Genomic DNA, 22,627 nt, shown 5'->3' with positions numbered 1-22,627 from the left:
CTTGCTGAATTATTTGCGGATCATGAGTCTCACCGATGAGGTGAATAATCTGTGTCTTAGTCTCGCGGAATTCGGTAGATGATTTGTGGGTCTTGAGTCTCTCTGAATTTTGTGAATAATCCATGGGTTTCTATTGCCGAATTAGAAAAATTATCTGTGAATCTCAGAGGCGCCGACATGAAGAAAACATTGGGGGGGGGGGGGGGGTGGCTAAAAGTTGCTGGTCGTCCCGCATATACGGGACGCATACTCAAGTACGTACGCAAGAGAGGAAAGCATTGCATTGTTTTTTTTTCAGAAATTATTGGCGGGGGGGGGGGAGGCTCAGCTCCCTTACAAAATTTATTAGTGGGGGAGGTCTCAGCCGCTAGGTTCCGGCGCCTATGGTGGGTCTATAGTCTTGATGAAAATATGAGATCTGTATTTGGCAAATATAACGAGTAACTCCGCGACTCAATACTTTTTCAAGTCGCATTCAAGGGTTGCCAGTATGGTGATATCACGGGGAAACCAAAAGTGTAGTTATTTGACGTAAATTGGGATCAGATGCATTATTAGTGTTTAATACTTTCTATAGCGAGATACTAAAAAGTGAAAAATTAGTTTTATTTCTCTGGCTCTAATATAAGGTACAATGACGGCAAACCCCTTCACGGCAGTTTCTCCAATCCTCTTCAGTCTCTTCGACGGGTTCGATGGCAGAGAACTCCTTAAGGGCCTGAAAGGAACTCCGGTGCCAGGCTTGGCATTCCTCACTTATGCATAAATCATATCACATGTCCAGGCATATGGCTGCACATAATATCAATACACCATTCCATTAAATTCTGCGCTGAACAAGGAGAATACAGAGAGCTGGTCATAATAAAATCAGGCATATTTTCAGATAATTTGTTTGATCGTCTCTCACTACCTAAGGGTAAAACATAGTGCACGCTGGTTTCTGATTCTGCAAGTCGGTGCAGTTACAGATTGGTTTAAAAAACCGGAATTTAACGTTTTTAGACCAATCCGTAACGGCGCCGATTCGAAGAATCTGAAATGAGCATGCAGTATGTTCGTATCCTCACAGTAGTGTTTCTCAAAGTATGCGTCGTGGGTCCTAGGAGCGTCGCGGCGAGCGGGAGATATTAGTTTGTGAGCATATTTATGCTTTTGAGTGGTTCTTTTATGAGTGAAAATATCTACAAAAATTTCTGGGAGCTGCAGATGAATGATGAATGGGGTGAGGGAACCACAGGTGACAAATTTCGTGAACCACTGCCTCACAGGTATCTTCAATCTGTGTCCATCGGGCATCAAAGTGCTCGCTGACTCACACAGGAGTGCTCTAAGTAATGATCGATTCCTCAACTCAAAAGCCCAAGTTGCATTCAATAATTAGCACTACGCTAATTTGAATTCATGTTGAAAGTTGCCAGTAGATGTGCCGTTTTCCTCATGAGCAGTACTGATGGTGCTCGTGACTAGCACTTCGATGTTTTTTCAACTGAATATGCTTGGCGAATAAAAATTTTTATTGGCAGTCATCCATTGGTAAAAAAGACTCATCGACGTGAATTTATCGCTGATTGGTCGATCTCTGCGTCACGTCCATTTTCGGAACAATGAATTCAGGTTCGAGACTTGTTCGTATTCCCTTCCCAAGTCCACAACGGCGCTCCTCATTCTCTGCGCCAATTCGGTTTTCGAACCCTCGTCGAAATTCCTCGAGGTCTTCACGAGGTTGTGCAAGTCGATAGCCACGAACACGGCCCCGAGGCCCAGGGCAACTATCTGGGCCCCGACCGAGGATGCTACTCCGCTAGCAGCGGTGACGGCAGACCCCTGCACGGCAGCTTCTCCGATCCTCTTCAGAGTCTCTTCGACGGGTCCGATGGTCGAGAACTCCTTAAGGGCCTGGAAGAACTCCGAGGACGTCGAAACCGTTTCCGATATCGTTGGGGTCTCTTTGGCCAGTAGGCCCTTGGTCTTCTCGAGCTGTTGCAGGAAGATTTGGTCGTCGTTGAAAATACGGGACATCACGGCGAGCAGGTTTTCCATGGATGTCGGCGGATGCGATTCGCCCCAGAGTCCATCGATTCGCTTCGATTCGGTAGTCAGGGAATCGAGTACCTTGGCGACTTCGTTTTCGTGGATGACGACTTCCTTGAATGCCGCCCTTAGAGCTTTCGTGTATATCTCGTCGGCATTCAGGGTTCTTTGTACTTTCTCCATGAGTTCCCTCGTGAGGCAAACTTCAGCCATGTTAGCTGCGAGGACCGTGGCGGAACCCGCTACCGTGCCAAATATACCACCGGCTGCCAAAGCAACGGACATTCCTCCTACAAGTGAGAAAATAAATACTGTAAGCGAAATAATAATAAAATTGCCACACAGACCTATGTCGTGTTGAAGCATGTCGGTTTAAAGGAAATTCACCGCCAACAATGGGATCCGGATATTCCGCCCCTGGAAATTTTGCCTTCCCAGACTGTATAAGTGACCAAGTGGTTGGACGAGTGACCGTATGGGTGATCGTATGAGTAAGTGCCTGATTGTGTGAGTGACCATGTGATTGGGCGAGTGACCGTATGATAAGTGACTGTGAGTGACTGTGGGGGAGTAAATGGCCATATGAGTGGTCAAGTGAGTAGTTGAGCAACCGTATAAGTGACTGTATGAGTAACCAAGTATATGACCGTATCATACACCATATTTGTGATCAAGTTAGTGACCATATGAGTGGCCAAGTGCGTCACCGGGTGAATGACCGTTTCCGTGATCTAGTTAATGACTGTATGAGTGATGTATGAGTGACCAACTGAGTGTGGTCTATCATATGCTTAATGCATATGACAGACCACACTCAGTTGGTCTTTCATACGGTCAAATACTGTCACAATACTGTCAAATACTTACCATATAGGTAACCAAGTAAATGAGTGGGTGACCGTATGAGAGACTAACTGAGTGTGGTCTGTTCACTCATACGGTCACTGAGTGAGTGACCGTATGAGTGATCAAGTTTGTAAGCATATGACAGACCACACTCAGTTAGTCCCTCATACGGTCACCCACTCATTTACTTGGTTACCTATATGGTCACTCGTTTGGCCATTTAATCACCCACTCACTTGGTCACTAATTCAGCCATTCACTTCCCCACTCACATGGTCACTCCTTTGGTCATTCACTCATGCGGTCACTCACCCACCCACTTGGTCAGTCTTAGGGTCATTCAATCAAAAGGTCATGCATCCACCCACGTAGCTACTCATATGGTTACTCATCCAATCACTTGATCACTCACAGAGTCAGTCACTTACTTGGTCACTCACACCGTCAGGGTAAGGGAAATATCAGGGTCGAAATTTCCGGGGGAGAAATGTAATGAGGACAAAGCGCACAGAGAGGCGATATGTTGGGGGTGAAATGTTGGGGGTGAAATGTTGGAGGCGAAATTTCTGTACATCGCCAACAATTCATCGACGGAAAATTCACCCACAGTAGTTCGACACGAGTCAGTGAGCCACCAAGTGAGCGAGGAATGACAGAGTGTGTGAGTCAGTAAATGATGCAGTAGTTAGTGAGTGAGTAACAGAGTGGGGCTAGTGTTGGTGAGTAAACAAACCGGTGAGTGAGTGAGTGACAGACTGAGCGACCTAGTGATACAGTAAATGACCTAATGAGTGAGCGTCATAGCGAGCGACCCAGCGGTAGACTGAGTGATGTTGAGTGCGCGACTGGCAGAATGAGTGACCTAATGAGTAAGTACACCTGGTGATTGAGTGTGTGTGACAGAGTGAGCGACTTAGTCAGGGAATAAAAGGGTGAGCGACCTAGTTAGTGAGTGACTTAGTTAGTGAGTAAGTGACCTGGCGAGTTGGTGAAAGAATGGCGGGTGACCTGGTGAGTTAATGATAGAATGAGCGACTTGCTGACTCATTTTTCTACTCAGTGACTTACTTGCTCACTCACTCGCTCATATTCATTCACTTACTCGTTCACTCATTCACTCACTCACTCTCTCATTCATTCACTTGCTCACTGGATCGTTCAATCGCTCATGTTGAACTGTTGTCGGTGAATTTTCATGGCGGTGAATTTTTCGGACACGAAGTATGTCGTATCATTCAAGGCAATGATTCTCAAAGTGTGTACCGTGAATCCCAGGTGCGTCACCCAACCTCGTCACGTCAAGCCGGGGATATTGACGTGCACCCGCTCAGTGATATCAGTAGAAATTTGAATTAACCTAACAAAAAAAAAAAAAATTTCGCACATCTGTTACCGCTTTGAAAGCGTCATGATAATTTGGCCAATAGGGCAAGAGGCCGCGGATAAATGAGGGCTATGGAAACAAACCTGCTAATAAATCAAGGTTAAAAATAATGCAGGCAAATGATCGGTGGTAAAGGGGACCAGAAGGTAGACTGGCATTCATTGAAAGAGCGTTATAAGGCAAAGGACCACTGGGTACATCACCACGGAGCAAAGTCTTGGGTAAATGAAAATTTAGAATTAATTAGAGAGGATTAATTTCAGAATTAATGTCTTCGATTACAAGCGATTGGCAAGAAATTCGGGTGCTCCTTATTTGATATCGTCGATAAAAATGGTAACCTTGTCTTAACGTATCCGCATGTTAGAAGAAAGGAAAAAAGAGAAGGTAAAAAAAAGTAGAAGACAAGAAGAAAAGGAAGGGGATAAAAACGAATGAAAGGGTAAAACAGTATAAAAGATAAGATGGATAAGCATGGCAGGTACGCACACACACACACAAAGTTATCACCCTCACTTAACCTGTTTCATTCTTATACGAAAGATACATCACATGTATGAAAAAAATCCAGGTTTTCTATGGTGAGCGCAGCGTAAAAACGTTGATTGGTCAAAAAAACCTGAATTTCAGGTTTTTAACCAATCAGCGTTTTCACGTTGCTCACAGCGCAGAAACTCTACTTCTGGGAAGCTTAAGCAGGGTACACAAAAAACCGAGAGGAGCAAAACTCATAGGGTTGCAACAACTCTTCGCGAGGATGAGGAGAGAGAGGAAAGAAAATAGGGTGAACTAGTTTGAATTTATTCCACTGGCGTGTGAACGCAATATTACGTCCTTGATCGTAAAGTGATTAATGGAGATTCCGAATCAATTCCAGAATTTATGGAAATTCAGAATCAATTCCAGAATTTATGGAAATTCAGAATCAATTCCAGAATTTATGGAAATTCAGAATCAATTCCAGAATTTATGGAAATTCAGAATCAATTCCAGAATTTATGAAAATTCTGAACGATTCTCACCAATTTTTTTTTCCACACAATAAATTCACTATAAAGGGGCCTTCACAAGATCCCAGCCTAGGTTCCTTGCAGCAGAATATGGGGACCATGCAAACATGGGAGGAGATACGACGGGGGGGGGGGGCGTGGGGTGCAGTGTCAAAGGTGAAGTTGGCTGATCTAATGTATATATGCATATATGAATTGACATCATAATCGTGCCCCCCAGACTTCCAAGTCTATCTCCGCCTATGGATGCAAAAGACTTTAAGGTATATGAAAATTAGGGCAAAGGAACGCAGTGGATAAATTAGAGCTCAGATAATGAACTCACTGGTTTGTGTGTGACTATTAAGGCAATAGGGCCACAGGTGAATGATCACTTGGAGCAAGGGAACCACGAGTACCAAAAGTACCATTACTCACATGGAATGGGTTTCTTTCGATCCGTGTTGGCCAATTGATATTATGGGTTACGGTGAATGTGATAAATTCGGTTATTATGCATAATCGCCGATCGTTTTTTTTTTTGTAGTTTGATAAATTTCCCCTAAATTTATCACTTGTACCGGTGATTGTGCATCGAACCCCAAGCGTCGTTGGCAAATTTAATAAGTACTAAAAAAATTATCACTCTTATTTTTATCGGTGATTAAGCATAATACCCAAGCGTCGTGTCGATGGTAAACATGAGATAAATCATTCAATATACTACACATACATGTATTGTATCATTACATCGGAGTCCGACTATGTTAATCACACATAGTAGACTCATTTGGAATTCATATTTATCAAATAATTACACTAGGGTATTATGCATAATCACAGATAAAAGGTGGTAAATTTCAAGTATTTATCAAATTTGCCAATGAAATAAGTTATAATGCATTATCTCCGGTAAAAAAAAGTGATAATTTTTTTTTTTTTGGTATTTATCAAACTTAGCAAGACGATTGCTTGGTGAGTATGCATAATAACAGGTTATTATGTATAATAATAATCGGATTTGTCACATTTACTGTAACATACTATGTACATACCGCTGACCGGCGCCAGAATGATGCTGGCGATCCCCGCCGTGCTACCGGCGACGCAGGACGACGCGCCACCCAGGTTGGCGATGTTGACGTTGCGATGGTGTCGATCCATGGAATCCGCGACTTCTGCCATCGTCTTGACGGTGTCCGTCCTGGATTCGCACCAGAGGTCGGACAGCGTGGAGAACGTCTTCCTCGCCTGGTTACATCCGATCAGGGCTCGCTGAAGCTGGTCGTTGTAGTTTCGGACCTGCTGCTTCAGGTCGTCCTTCTGTTTGTGCTTGCTGTCGGCGGAACCCATCTCTCTGAATGCAATAAAAGTAATGAGCTCTTTTTTTGCATGCAGAATTCACAGGGGGGAAAGAAAATCATTATAGGTGTCAATTGCTGAAGGATAAGGATTCGATACCTTCAACGTTTTAACAGTTGATGTTTCCATGTACCTATGAAAGGCACCATTTTTTCATGGTTGTTTTCAAAATATGGACGTTTAGAGTATCATAATGACTACTGCTACTAAACCAGACATGCATCTTGTCCATATTCCTCTGCGGAACCTCTAACGAATTGCATGTTGGAATGTGCGTGTACGTGCAGTGAAGTTTGTTTCTGTGTAAATGCTTGTTATGTGCAGTGCTGCCATCTGCCATCAGTTTTTTCTAACTATGAGTGAAGTGTAATGATTTATCGTTGTAGGCCTGTTACTCTCCGTGGCGAGACTTTTTATTGGGGAGAGATCGGCATTTGCGCCTCGAAGTTCGGAATCACGGGAAACCAATTTCAATCGGCCACCACACTGTGGTGACGGTGGGGTTCGAACCCGGATCCTCGCGATACGAGTCCGTCACTATGACCATTCGACCATCACAGTGGCATATGAGAATGGCTGAGAATTATAGTACTTCAATGCACATAGAGTTTCTCCTGCGCGGAAAAAAATTCACACCCTCTAGGTCACTGGGTTCGTCTCTTGCTCACCAGGTCATTCCTTTGACCACTCACATGCTTGCATATTCTCTAGGTCAGTCATCCAAGTGGACTGGGTTTTTTTTTAAACGCGAGAGAGAGACACTCTAGTTAAAATACAAAACAAATAACACGAATATCAGCAACAAGAAAGTTTTCTTCTTTGAAAGCTCCCTCGGGATTTTTAAGGGTTCCGTGGCATTTGATTTCATCTTTCGGAACCCCAGGGTTCCGCGGAACACCAGTTGAAAACCCATGCCCCAGAGCAGCGGTTCTCAACCTGTTTTGACTTGCGGAGCCCTTTCTGGTATATAATTTCTGTGGAGGAGCCCCGTAGGCATATTTTTCATTTCATTCATCAAAGTTACTGATTTATTAATGTTATTCAAAAATACTTATAATTACTTTTTCGGAATTTACTGTTTTTTTGTGTTTTTCTCGAGCTGCCGCGGAGCACCGGTTGAGAACCGCTGTCCTAGACCAAAAGTTCTTGAGAGCTCATAATATTTGTTTCTGGTAAATTTATAGAGAGCGTTAAAAATGTAAGTAGACTGATGGAGGGAAGGGGATAAAAGGCGTACCATACAACATTAAAATGCAGCACTCACCTTGTATTTTAACGAATAATTTCACTTTTTTGTACGAAAAGGCATTATAACACGTAGGCCCGTAGTAGTACCAAATGTAGCCCGCGTTGTAGTTGTTACACCAAATGTAAAAGTAAAGTCTCTTTTCCCCCAAAGAGAAGATGTTGGCTCGACACCAAACCGTTACGTCATTGAAGTTTAACGGTCCTCGCCGAGGATGAAGTGCAATATTTTTAGGCACAGACACGCTGGGGACGCTTTGTGTGACGTGTCTCTCTTCTTTTCTCCCTACTTCAATATGATGACTCACTCCTAAATAGTCTTCAAGATTTTTCTTCAGACACATCTCTTCATACGCGAGTTGTTATTGTTCTAGCGATTTAGTCAACCAAGAACGGGAATGGTCTTGCATACGTCACGTCACGTGACGCGACACCGGACGATTATATTCTTTATTAGCGGTCTTCAGAACCAGTTTAGCAATTGCACACCAGATATTTCTCGTTTGGCACCTTTATCGCTACTTCTGGGCCATAACTAGGATTTTTGCTGCCCGGTGTAAACATTATTTTTCCGCCCCCCCCCCCAACTTCAAGATTTTCCTTTTAAAATTCGATCCTTTCTGAATTTCGATAATTTTGTAATGGTGTTCTTTGTTCCGACCTAAAACTGCGCCCAAGCAGTCACCCCCTTCCGTTCCCCCTTCTTCAGTTACGGCCCTGGCTACTTAAGCTCTAATAAAATTGACTCACAGCTGATACTGAGGGCACGGCCAGTGGCGTATTAAGGGGGGAGGGTCATGGCGGGCTAAAAAATAGCCCAGGACGGCAAATTTGAGGAATGGGTGGGTAAAAGAAATTGATAGGATGGGAAAAGGATGACAATCTGCCTAGAGAGCGAAGGACTAGGTCAGTGAATGACAAAACGGGTGAATTGGAGAGTTTGGAAGCATGTGAGTTACCCAGAGAGTTTCGAAGTATGTGAGTGACCTATAGTGTGTGAGAACACGTGAATGACCAGGAGAACGAGGGACCAGGTCAGTGAAGGACCAAAAGAGTGACATACAGTATGTGTTAGCATGTGAGTGGTCCCCAAATCCTGGAGCAGTGCCCCTATGCTGGGATTTCTATGTCCTCCAAGCCATACGTTCGCGGGTTTCCCCATAAGTCGTAACACCAAGTACCACCAAAAAAAAATCATCGATGGGCGTTGAAATTGCAACAATAATTGCTACTAACACACTAGTTTGCAGTTTTAGCCTTTTAATTCCTGCACATTTCGGCATTCATTTTTGGCAGCAATAGGCAATCTCGCAAATATATTTGGCTACTTCTCTAGTGACAGTTGATGACATCCCATATTTTCCTGTTCTCGCTGTGTTCTGATTCCCAGTATTTTTCTCAAAGAAATATGGCCACCGTTAAACTACCTGTCTTTATTACGTTCAAATCCGAGAAATTCAGACTGTGGATGCAGGAAAATACGGGATGACACCAATGATCGCCAAAAATATGGTTATGGATACAATTATGAATCATTCCATAGAGCATTTTGATTTTTGCCTTTTAATGTTGTCACCGATTGATAATTTTATTGGTGTCATCCAGTTAGTTTAGGTAACAATTAGCCAATTAAACCTAAATTTGGCAATTTTTTGTGACTATTGGTGTGATATCTCATATTTTTCTCCGAAATATAAATTCATTCAATTCAAATCCTTAATTCTGGGCTGACTTCATCATATTTATACTTTATCAAGATCCCAGTATGATTGATGATTTTAAACCTATTAAACCACACATGCACACCTCATTCACATTCCTCTGCGGAACTTCCAACGAATCGGTACATGTTGGAATGTGCGTGTACGTGGTAGTGGACCTGACGCGCGAAATTTGTTCCTGTGTAATGCTTGTTATGTGTAGAGCCGCCATCAATGAGTGAAGTGTAATGATTAAATAATTTCATCGTTGTAGGCCTGTTGCTCTCTGTGGGCGAGACTTTTTAACGGAGAGATCGGCCCGCATTTGCTTGTTATGTGTCCTCGAAGAAGTGAACCATAGGAAACCAACTTTTTCAGCCGATCACAACTGTGGCGACGCACATTGGTGCGTTTTGCGAAAATTGTGGCCAAAAATTCCAAGGGTGAAAATTCTTGAAGCGGTTTAAAACCCGCTTCAAGAATTTTCACCCTTTTCTTCACCATTTCTTCCCTTAGGGGCCGTCAAGTATTACGTCATCATCGATGGGGAGGGGGGGTTCCGATTTGTTGACTTTTGATGGCGGGGGGGGGGGGGAGTTGGATAATGCTTACGTGATCAACCACCCTTTATGAAAATATATATGAGTTAGGATTCAGAGGGGCAGAGCTGATGACGAAATTTTGCTGACAATGGGGGGGGGGTCAAAAATGGCTAAAAATTTGCTTACGTAATACTTGAACGGCCCTTACGAAGGGAAAAGACGTCGTCAAAGGGGTGGTAGAACTCCCAATGCTACCGCAATATTGCACATGTAAACGGGGCTTAAAGTAGCAGTATACCGCACATCAATCTAAACCATTTACAAAACCGCTCTCGTTCAGAAATATTGAAACTCTCCAGGGAATTTTTAGGCAATTATTTCTTTTCCTTTTAGTGTGCTAGCAATCTAAAATAAAATATTGCTTAAACCAAGTCATTTTTTTTTAAAGCGTGTTTAGTTTATGAAAAAAAGTGGAATTAGCTACTAATATATGAGCTATTCCGCTGACCGCAGCGAGCTTTTTGAGCTTTAACATACATCGAAAACTACTACTACTTTACTGAACATGCACCTCAAACACATTCCTGTACGGAATTTCTAACGAATCGGCACATACTGGGATGTGTGTTCTGAGTGTATACTTGGCCTTATTTATGGTTATGCTTGGCCTTAACGTATGCAGCATTTTTATGTTATAGGTTTTTTAATGTATCTCAGCAGTATTCTAACATGTTACTGCAATTCAAATATCATATACAGGGCCAGACTCAGAAAAGATGGGAAAAACTTAAAGAGGTGATGGTACACACACCAATACAAACAATTGTCATCAAAGAATGCGTGGTCGCACCATGAAACGCAAACGCGTGTTTCGAAACGGCCGCTCCGCAAACGTTAAAACGGCATTCCTGTTGAAATTTATCGGGAGCAAATGTAACCTGGGGAAGAAGAAGAAGAAACCGTATGCAAATCTGCGTCACAGTGAACAAAAGGCACTGACGCCAGCCTTGTAAAGTTATTCCAGCGTGCAACCGTTCTAACAGTTGTAGCGTATGGGATAATGGCGCACTTTAATAATACCGAGTCACGCCTTTTATTCACTGTGACGCAGATTTGCTTACAGGTTTCTGCATACATGGTTTCTTCTTCTTCTTCTTCCTCAAGTTACACTTGCATGCTGATGTTCTTTTTCTCCCGATGAAATTTCAACAGGAATGCCGTTTTAACGTTTGGGGAGCGGCCGTTTCGAAACGCGCTTGCGCATTTGTGTTTCATGTTGCGATCATTCTTTGATGACAATTGTTTGTATTGGTGTGCACTATCATCTCTTAAAGTTTTTCCCATCTTTTCTGAATCACCCTGTATATCATCATCATCATCAATGGTACATCAATCCTAAGACTGGTTCGCCCCTATGTTGTTGAGCAGCTGCCACTCATCTCTGTCTTGGACTTTGTTCTTTAATCGGTTATAGCTGGTACATTATGCGTCATTTAGTAGCGTTGAAATGCAGGGCCTTACCCCTGAGCCTTTCCCCCTCCCCCCCAATCCTGCCCTCCATCCCATCTCGTAGCAATCCGTCGTGACGAAGAACATGTCCCAACCAGTGTAGGCGTCTGTATTTAATCTTCTTCAGGATTTGGTGACTCTCTCCAACCTATGTCAGTACTTGTGAATTCGACCTTTTCGATGTCCAGCTTATGCGCTCCATGAGCCTCCGGCACCACATTTCCAGTGCTTCTAATCGTTTCGCGTCTCTCTCGTTTATGGCCCACGTCTCTGATCCGTATAATGCGATGGACCACACACATATACCTTAGTCAGACGTTTTCGTAGTTCAATCGGTAAGTTTATGTTCGTTAACAGACATTTTCGTAGTTCAATCGGTAAGTTTATGTTCGTTAACAGATGTTTTCGTAGTTTAATCGGTAAGTTCATGTTCGTTAACAGACGTTTTCGTAGTTCAATCGGTAAGTTTATGCTCGTTAACAGACGTTTTCGTAGTTCAATCGGTAAGTTTATGCTCGTTAACAGACGTTTTCGTAGTTCAATCGGTAAGTTTATGTTCGTTAACAATCCTTGTTTAGCGTGGAATTCTCGTTCAGCAAGGGTGTTCATATATGTCCCAAATAGTTCGCAAGAATATGTAACGCATTTCAAGGCGAGTAAAGAGTTCACGTTTTTCGCAAAGCGCAACACTGTGTGACGGTGGGGTTCGAACCCGGATGTGAGTCCGTCACCATCATCACTCGACCACCACAGCGGCGGTGATATCAAACCAAAAGAATTGTCAATTTTCATGCTGCATACTGGTTTCAAACCAACAATTGATTTTGCTTGATAGGTTTGCTTTTATTTGATAGGTGGCAGTACCAGTCTCAACTCTTGTTTTTCGAATGTGTAATAATATAAATATGAAGTCAGAAACTTTTTTTTATAACGTGATTCTTACGTATTCCCAAGGGATCAGCATGATCCGTCCAGAGAATTTGTTAGTGTTAGTAGACACACTTTCACGCCCGAACTCAAACCTGCCAAGTCAGAAGCTAGCTCTTCAACCACTCGACTACTTGATGACAAGTTTTCATCCTCTTATAATTTTTTTACACGAGAAGAACACTGGTGCATTGCACAGAAACCCATCTTGTGTAACCCTTTCGATTTGCCTTACGGCTGGCACAAGCAAGGCATTCTGTGACATTGTTGAGTCAACTGCAAACGCAGATCCAGAGGGAGGAGGAACAGAGACGGGCAATATGGAAATAACTGGGTTGTGCCGTAAAATACGAGGTGATATTACGGAACTAGACAATTAGTCGCTTCCTCTCGATACATCGCCCTGGATCAGCTGGGGATAAATTTGCAAATTTCCCGTGCATCCAGAGTGTTTCTAGATGAATTGAGATGTATGGTAAGCATATGTTGATTCGATTCTTTCCCCCCAGAATTGTCACAACTATTGTCATCTATCGAATGGATTTTATTTCACACCGAAGTGGGCACTAGAAACGTTGACCACCACCAGATGGACGATTATTATCATGTGGGTTATTGCTGTACATGTGGTGTTTTTTTTTAGGGTGTTAAAAGACACAAGTTCGTAATCGTTTCTTGGGTAGGGCCATCATATGAAGATCCTCTTCGAGGTCCCCGGTTTTCGTTCTCTCCTCAAAGACGGTGACACTGGTGGCATTGGAGGCGGCGTCGGAGGACGGTTACCTTTCCCGTGGCTCCTACTACTTCCGCCGTCACCGCTCGTGTCGGCCGCCGCTGCCGTCGTGGACATTGAGCTGGAACCTTCGTCGTCCGAACCCAAGGAATTCGAACACTCGGATGTCGTGTCCCGGATTTGCCGATCCGTTTGGTCAAGCGGCTGCCCAGAATCTTTGTTATCGCCCAAGTGTCTTCTGTCAGTACGAGACGGCTTCGTGACGTAGTCACTGTCCATTTCCTTTCCACCTGAAGACCAGAAAAATCGGAAATTCATCAGTTAATCCAATCCGCGGGGCCACACTCGTGTGAAAGACGGGCTTAATATGTTCCAAAGTTAATCACGGGCACTCCATGGGTATGGGTCTCCACCATTGGCGATGATCGCCAAATGTTGGCGGCTGGAACGTATTGGAAGGCTGGTCGAACCCAATAACCAGTGCCTTCCAACTTCCAACCCAAGTCAAGCCTTCCTTACTTAATCGAGGCAAGAATGTGTGCCGCGGCCCGCTGAATTGAAGCAAGAATGTGTCCAGTTCCCTTAAGTAATCCTTCTAAAAACTAAACTAAATGTGCCTCGGGTAACTCAAATGATTCGGGAAAGTGTCGCTCAGTTCTTATTTTTACGAAGTTAGCTTTGAGCTCGCGGGTCACATCAAATGACTCCGAATTGGGCCCGGCTGAGGTCATAGGTTGAGTGTGTGTGTATAAGATGTACGGAAAGTTGAATGGCACCTTTGGATTTCATATCAATCAGCACCCAGTCAATTTTGGAAACCCAGTATCAGGAATCTAAATACACACACATTACGATAGAACAATCCTAACGAATGGGGTTCTTAACCAGGGGTGCACTGACCCCATAGGGAAATCTTCTAGGGTGTCTGGAACTTGGATGAAAAAATAATTTATTTATTATTTTTTTAGTATATAATGAATTTTTTCTGGAAAGTGGTCAGTAGTCTTCTTTTTATTGGTACAAGGGTCCGTGGAACGCAAAAGGTTAAGAACCCCTGTATCTAACGCGAGCTCACAGACCGTAATGGTGAGACAAAATCGAGATTGTGGTAACTCCTTGATAAGGTACTCCTTATGACATTTAGAGACATTTGGATGTGGTTACCTGTAGGGAGGGTTCGGTACTGCCTCCGGATAAGGAGACCTCCCTGCGACCCGTCACCGGCACCATTAGGAATGGTTAGTGGAGGGTACATTCTCTTCATCATCGTCCTTTCGTACTTACGTTGCAGCAACTGGATCTGGTGTTGCCGCCAAGGGTCACCGCCGAGGTCACTTATCTCGACGTAGTAGGCGTCGCCCTCGACGTCTTCGTCCATCGAGGGCGGCGGTTCCGGCCACTCGGAGCTGTCGGCGCTGTCGACTGAGGGCTCCTTGACCATTTCACTCTTTTTGTTAAATAGGTTTTCTAGGACCCTGACTCCTCTCTTGACCCTGCCCTCTTGGGGGGGCTCTTGGACTTCATCGTCGATGATGTCGGGGGGAAAAGGTGCGAACGACACTTTCTTCACCGGCGCTACACCGCCGACAGTGCCTCCCGGCCCAGGTACCGACAACGCCGCCCTATCCTCTGTCTGTGGTTGCTGCTGCTGTTTACGTTGGGCTGGTGGCGGTACGACTGGCGTTGGCGGAGCCTTGCGCTTAAAAAAACGTCGCGTTTGTTCCGGCGGAACTTCGTCGCTGACGTGCGACGACTCTCTCCTAGATGACTGATTCAGCAGTTCCGCCTCCGAAACGGTTCTCGCCACCGGATATTCGTTGTCCTCGTCCTCTGCAGCGCCATCTTCGTCCATCCTGGAGCTATCGAACGTGGATTGAGACATGTAACTTTCTTCGTCGTCCTGTTGGTCCTCGTCGTAATCCTTCGGCGGCGTCGACGGCGGCAATCCGTCGTCGTCGTATCTGGCCTTGCCCCACAAGCCGTATTTCTTCTTGCGCTGGGAGAACTTCTTGATGTTCGGAGCTTCAAGCTTCGGAATTTCGAACGTCTTGAACTTCGGCAGTAGAGGCTACAAAAGAAATTAAGCCATGAGAAATCAATGCACTCCCCCCCCCCCCCCCCCGCTTATCAAGGTCTGGGCTGGACCACGACTACTTCTCGGCACGTCAGTCAATACAAGTAACTTTGCCAATTACAGCCAAAAAATTGTCTAAGGCAAGTAAGGTTACCATGGCAGAATTATCACATATCTGGCTTTTGCATCCCTGCTATATAGTATTAAATTTTAAAAAAATGGAGATTCGCGCTGCACCCCCCTTCCCAGCCTATCAGCCTCTTATACAAATACAAAGGCCACAACAGCCACCAAGGCCAAAAAAAGATGCCCAAAAAAATGAATGTCAAATATAACCAAAATACAGCAGCCCAATGTAAAAACAATCATCCCGAAAGAAAAAACTAATAATTATTAATATACAATACGCTTCCCATAAAAAAAAGATTATGGTTATCTTAATATAAGTATAGGTAGTTTCTTTATTTATCCTACTATGTTTATCGTATACTACTTTTTTAAACGTATCAATCGAGTTAAAATTCACGATCCCTGGAAGTAAGCTATTCCATTTATTAACAATCCTATAAGAGTAACTTAAGTATAAGATAATAACAATCCTTCCTTGTTAAAGTTTCTCTTCATAGCTCAAGCATTGTGTGCCAACGCGTAGCTCTTTTCTGCTCCCCCCTCGACCAGGTGCGCGTCCCTCTGTAGGTATGGTCTCCAAAACCTTACAGCATATTCCAGTCCAGGACGAACTAATCCCCGGAAAAGTAGAGGAATCACTTTAGGAAAATGTGAAGACACTTTCTTAAGAAGGAAATTGAGCATTCTGTTTACGATTTTTTTTTTAATCACCGCTGAGCAATGTTCAGAAAACCTAAGCCGCTCGTCCGAGTGGCATAAAATGGGCTGACAGGGGCACGTAACCCCCCCCCCCTAGTTCCGACCCTGATGCCAACTACTTAAATGTCCATTACCTGCCATGACCTGCAGTTACATGAATGAAGTTGAAATCACCCAAAAATCATAATGTCCGTGAATTTTGTACTCGCGGTGTATATATTACATACTTTTCTCTCCGGCCTATCGACCTTTTTCCTCCTCTTGCAGAGTCTTCGGAAGCAATTGATGTCGTGACCGGTCATATACAGTATGACGATCGAGGTGCTGTTGGGGCAAATGAAAGAGATTAGCATTATACACAAAATCCCTTACAAGCATTTAAGATAGAATGTCTCATGTGATTAGCAGTATTTAGCGACACCGCAGCCGTGGTGGTGGAATGCTCTTCTTACCATGCGCTGACGACGAACACGAACACGCACATGACGGTGAAGACGATTGCTGGCGACGGCATTGTTATTTTCTGTCCCTCGTTTTCATCCACATCTGAAACATAACTACTATAAGGTGTCGTCAAATGAAAAAATAAGCTGCTAGAATAATTATAATTAGCGCCCAAAAAACATTAATTTTGTCACACGGGGTTCCCCTGAAGAAGTTCGCCGTTGCAAAGCATCCGCCCCTCTACCAGGGTTGTAAAAAACCCGGGTTTTTTGGGCAAAATGGGGAAAATTGAATTTTCTTTTTCCACAACCACAAAATATCTAATTTAAACATGTGTACATCTTACATTATGCCTAAATATATATTTTTAGTGCATGTTAATTTATGTATTTGATTAATAAAATTGGGAATAATAAAATAAGAGAATAATTGTTCAGTTACAGCCCAGGCGGGATTTTTGGGCAAAATGGGAGGAAAATTTAATTTTCTTTTTCCACAACTTCAAAATATGTAACTTAAACATGTATGTACAACAGGGTTGGTTGAAAAAAAAATGAAGTTTCATTTTCAAATTGCTATAGCGCGGAAAAGTTGCCTCTTTTAATAAGAAGAAAAACAACAAAAAATTTTAAGATGAGTTGATATCTTCCGGTCGCGCATACTACTTGAAGATTATGAAAATTGACAAAATTGAACATTTTTCTTAATTTTTTAATATTACTTAAAATTTGACGATCGACATGCAAAAGTTTGTTATGTTTATTTTATGGTTCAATAAAGTAAAATAAATTAAAACATCATTGATATTTCAATGTTTATCGGTCGCGCAATGTGTTCCAAAAACTGGAATTGACCAAATTTTTGCAAGTTTCATTGTGCACAAGTTAGACTTTAAACGTGAACACTTGCAAAAGAAACAATAGAAGAAACTGTAAACCAGTAAATCCTAGTCACACAATTTTTGTAACTGTAATGTAAATTACATACACTCTCCTACTTTGGATGGTTGATTGGATAGAGTGTAGGTGGAACTCGATGTGCAGCCACCTCTTCATGGCAAATTCTGGGTCATTTTGCTCTGACAAAGCATGCGTAGAGCTGCACAATGAAACTTGCAAAAATTTGGTCAATTCCAGTTTTTCGAACACATTGCGCGACCGATAAACATTGAAACATCAATTATGTTTTAATTTATTTTACTTTATTGAACCATAAAATAAGCGTAAGAAACTTTTGCACATCGATCATCAAATTTTAAGTAATATTAAAAAAATTTAAGAAAAATGTTCAATTTTGTCAATTTTCATAAACTTCAAGTACGATGCATGACAGGAAAATGTCAATCGATTTTAAATTTTTTTATGTCCTTTTTCTTTTTATTAAAAGAAGCTACTTTTCCGCACTATAGCGATTTGCAAATAAAATATTTTTTTTCGATTCACCCTAATGCACATCCCTTATGTGTAAGTAAGCCTACATCTTATACTATGTCTAAATATACATTTTTGGTGAATGTTAAACTATGTATTTGATCAATAAAATTGACTATGATTATAAGTAAGGGAATAATTGTTCACACACAAACACACCCGCTTCTGTGTAATTATATCTGAACCTTGAGTTGTACGCAGAACTGCAGCAAGAAAATTGTTTGTGGTAAAATAAATGAATTTGGAGATAATGAAAATTCTAAGAAATCAGAATGGTGCCTGAATTTTTTTTTTCCTCCAAATTTTTCAGACCCCGCAGAAAATGTAACCAAAAGTGTCCTGATAAGTCAAAAATAAAACCTTTCAGCTATGTAACCAGAACCACAGTTTTTTTTTATAATCGAACCCAAACTTTCAGGAGCTAAAAAATCTCACGCTTCTCTTTTTCTTAAATTCCTCAATGTTAAAGAATATCCCTACTTCATTAAATTAAATTCTGAAATATTTTTAAAGGAGCAGTGATAATATTAAAAAATGATCTGGCTAAGAGGAAGAGATAAGTCATTCTGAGGATTCATTACTCTGGAGGTGTTTTCCACTTGTCCTAATTAACCATTTTTGGGAACTTAAAACTACAGAATAACTTGAATTATCATTAAACATAAATGTCAACAACATTATTATATATTAATATCACTTTATACAAGAAACCTGTCATGTATAGCAACAGACCTACAGAATGCCTTCATCTGGCTGACGATTTTAACAGGCAAATTTTCTGGGTCGGGTTTGTATTATCAGCATCTTGAAAAATCAAGCTAAGGCTTATTTTCTGCTTAGGTGTTATTTTCACATAAGGAAAACTATACTTTTTATTCTGTTTCAATTGAAGATGTTCGTTGCCAATGTTCAATTCTAGAATCCCACAGTTATTTTCTTTTCATTATGAGATAATTTGTCTCTTGATATTTCAGTTATGAAAGTCTGATGTACCTGTATAAAACTTATAAAAAAGTATTGCAGAAACATGTAAATATTTTTTGAATGAAAATTCAGTTTACATGCATTGGTTTACTTCTTCACAGATGCTTCAATTTATTTATACAAGAATTTGTGTGTGTGTGTGTGTGTGTGTGTGTGAAAAATTATTGTGTATTATAAATAAATTTCTGTAGGTATGCTTATCACATATATCAGGTATATTTTTTAAACTAAGGACCATGGTTACAATTTTCTGTTTGGGATTTCTTGTAAAATATTTTAATATGTGGATCTCATATCTAAATGCTTACATAAAAAGGTAGAAGAATTATAAAAAAGGGCGTCTGTGATTCCAAGAAATTATTTATTATCACATTTTTGTTCCTAAAAAATCATTAAAAAATATTTCAAAATATACATATTCTAAACACTGCACTATGCAGCAATTTTTGGAATACATAAACTAAGCTCAAACTAAAATTTTAACCTGAAAGTAACACATTTTCTTCGAAAACAAACATAACTTGTAACCTGTATAATATTCCCTAAAAAAACCCGGGGTTTTTAGGCTAAAAAACCCAGCCCGGGGGGGGGGGGGGAAATGGGTATCTACCCGGGGAGCAAATTTGACAACCCGGGAGGAGCACGCCAGCCTGGATCCGGTTCCATCAGTCGAAGTTGCCCCCCTCCCTCCACGAAACCACAACGTTCCGCCCTATTTATTGTTCTGTAAATTTCATTACAAACCGCCCCAGGTAGCACCGTTGACATTAAGAGCAAGCAACCAATTGGTACTCCAGAGCACACCCCAGGTCACGTATCATGCCTACAAAGCCTATATATGCCTACAGAATGATTACAATGCAATTTGCATTTCAAGTTTTGTCTTTCCATTTGAAAATTTCTAGTTTTATATACAATAGACTGATCTGATGCATTTAAGTACGTGGCCACTACATCCTGCAGCATGGTACCTAGGCTACCATGTTTGGCGGGGGGGGGGGGGAAGGGGCCCTGGCCAGGTTTTTTATTGGATCCCTTTATTTATAGTGTAAAAAAACAAAAATTCCAAGAATCATTCCGGGTAACCATGTTGGAGCCTCGTCAGCCTCTGGAGGCCATGCTCACTCACATTATACAAAAGCCGAGTATGCTATAACGTTGGGTAATCTACGTGCAGTACTGTCTTAGCGCATGAGCCGGTACGGGGGGGGGGACGGTAAAAATGCAAAGCGGGCCTCGTGAAAATGAGATAAGGTTAAAATTTCCGAATGTAAATATGTATCGCCAGGCAGGAGGCTTCAGAAAAATTACTTTGCTCGGAGCCCAGGATGCTCCTTAAAATAGACCTATCTACGTGTGCTATACATCATCATACATATGCCTAGTCCATATTCTTCTTCAGAACATCTAACGAATTGGTACATGTTGGAGCGTACGTGTTGTGAACCTAACGTGAAGTTTTGTTCCTGTGTAATGCTTGTTATAGTGCTGCCATCTGCCTAATATTTTTCAAACCATGCGTGAAGTGTAATGATTGAATATTTGTACCGTTGCAGGCCTGTTGCTCTCTGTGGTAGTAGGGCCCGTGACAAGTCTGACTTGGTGGCCCGCCAGAGGTCCCAGCCCAAGGGCCCTGCTCCAGGACATGGTGGCCATGCAAAGTTGGACAAAAGGGACCCCTTTCTAAATATCAATACTCGGTCGGAACGTGTAGACGAAATTTCCATGTAGTACATAACTATATAAACTAAAACCGTGTTTTTATTGTAATAGAGAAACACAATACAATGGCACCATAATAGGCGATTAATTGCATGTTAATCGTATTCTACATTCAGTTCTACTGTGTCATCAGTTCTGATACGGTCTTGCCTAGAACTACGTTGGTATAACAAGCCTTGGTATCTCGGAATCATATAAAGATTTTTCATACGTCATCCTGGGTATAATATAATTTAAAAATGTCTCACAGATATTCTTGAATTCCGTATCAACAACTTCAGCATAACCTTGATGGTATAGTATGAATTTGAGACTGGATTTATATAGAAGGCACACCCGTCACGGAGGGGGGTATGTTAACAAGCTTTCAGCCTGTAGGCTCAGGATAAATCTTACTAGTTTTTTGTAGATTTTTAAAAGCATCGTAGAGCAGTGGTTCTCAAACTTTTGTCACCCGGCATGTCCCTTGCCATGGTTCATCTGCGGCTTCCCAGAATAGTTTGTGGTAAATATTTTCTCGTGTAAAAGAATCACTTCAAATCATAAATGGGCATACAAATCAATATGAACAACTCACCCCAACGCCCCCGCGGGCCACTCAAGAGATCTAGAAATGTACCGCTGGTCACTCAAGTGATATGTAAATGTGCCACGGCCCACCCAAGCGATCGGGAACTGCGTCGTGGGTAACTTTAGAGATTTGGGAATGTGCTCACTTAATTTTAACAAAATTATAGGCTTGAAGTCACTGCGGGTCACGGGTTGAGTGTGTATGAATTAGGGTGTATTAAAATTACGATACCACATATATGGCTAAAAATTTAAATTTCCACGCGTTGCAACAATTTTTCAATTCGATTTTCTTCGCGGAACAACTTGAAGTTACGGAGCACCAGTCACCACGGATTAAGTTAGTTAGCACCAGTTAACCACGGCTGTAGAGAGTCCTAACCTGGAAGGCCTGCTAAAGATACACGGGAGAGGGAGGGAGATGAATTTCAGGCCGAAGAAGGGGGGGGGGATAATAAGAACAACAAAATAATAAAATTTCTCACCGACGCACAATTGTTGAGAATCCGATCCGAAATTCACCGTTTGGCGACCATCCGGACAAGGTAGGCACGAATCGGCGGCTTTATCCGGCATGAAGAAGTTCTTGGGGCACAGGAAACACTTGGTCTCTTGGCCACTCGAATAGCTGCCTGGTAGACACTGGACTTGAAGGAAGATTTCGATTGGGTATCGTTAATGTCTTATCAAAGTATTTGGCGCAAAATAACGGTCGTGCCAAATGAATGAATATTTTTAACATATGCAGGGTATTGTCGGATTTTTTGGCAACTTCTGAAACCACCCAAACTAGAACATGGCTCCCACTCTGTCCCAAAGAGGGATATAAGCGGTAACTTCTGAAACCGGGTAATGCATGTATCTCCCGAATAAAGTGTGTTGCGACCCTGGGTTCTATTGGAAAAATTGTTTTTACTCGACATTTTTTATCACTCTTCCGATTTCGTTCGATGGTAGAGTTCTGTGACGCCCTGTGTAATTTGGCTTTCTAACGAAAAGTAATTTTTGGGCTTATACTGACAAACTGAACTGTTAAAAAAATCGGTTCAGGTTAATCTACAAAAAAGAAAGACACTTACCACACTTTTCACCATCGATCCTGTGACCGGATGGACATACGCCCAAAAACACAGATGACTGACCTGAAAAGATGAGAAATAAAACATCAAATCGTTTTGGTACACTCCCCTTTTTTTTTAATTCGAGAAACCAGTATCATGCCCCCTCCCCCAAAAGGCTAGGGCTAACAGGGCTCTAGCCCTGGGGACCGGGACGATTCTTATAATTTTTTTGCTTTTTGACAC

The 22,627-nt window shown here is 42.1% G+C and overlaps 1 protein-coding gene across 1 annotated transcript; it reads right to left on the bottom strand.

Annotated features, from left to right (window-relative positions):
• Positions 1-585: 585 nt before the first annotated feature.
• On the bottom strand, positions 586-7,993 carry LOC149088898 (uncharacterized). The gene is made up of 3 exons (XM_089250431.1): positions 7,880-7,993; positions 6,309-6,610; positions 586-2,324 (listed from the first exon to the last, which is right to left on the bottom strand). Exons 2-3 carry the CDS (start codon positions 6,604-6,606, stop codon positions 1,588-1,590), a joined length of 1,035 nt encoding a protein of 344 aa, XP_089106557.1. The 5' UTR covers positions 6,607-6,610; positions 7,880-7,993; the 3' UTR covers positions 586-1,587.
• Positions 7,994-22,627: the final 14,634 nt, after the last annotated feature.

This window comes from Pholcus phalangioides, unplaced genomic scaffold, assembly GCF_987345545.1.
Source record: "Pholcus phalangioides strain wild (caught in Gottingen) unplaced genomic scaffold, Ppha-v1.0 ptg000003l_1, whole genome shotgun sequence".
In the NCBI taxonomy this organism is placed as follows: domain Eukaryota; kingdom Metazoa; phylum Arthropoda; class Arachnida; order Araneae; family Pholcidae; genus Pholcus; species Pholcus phalangioides.
Note: the sequence above shows the minus strand (reverse complement) of the source record. Positions and strands in the feature narration are given on the sequence as shown.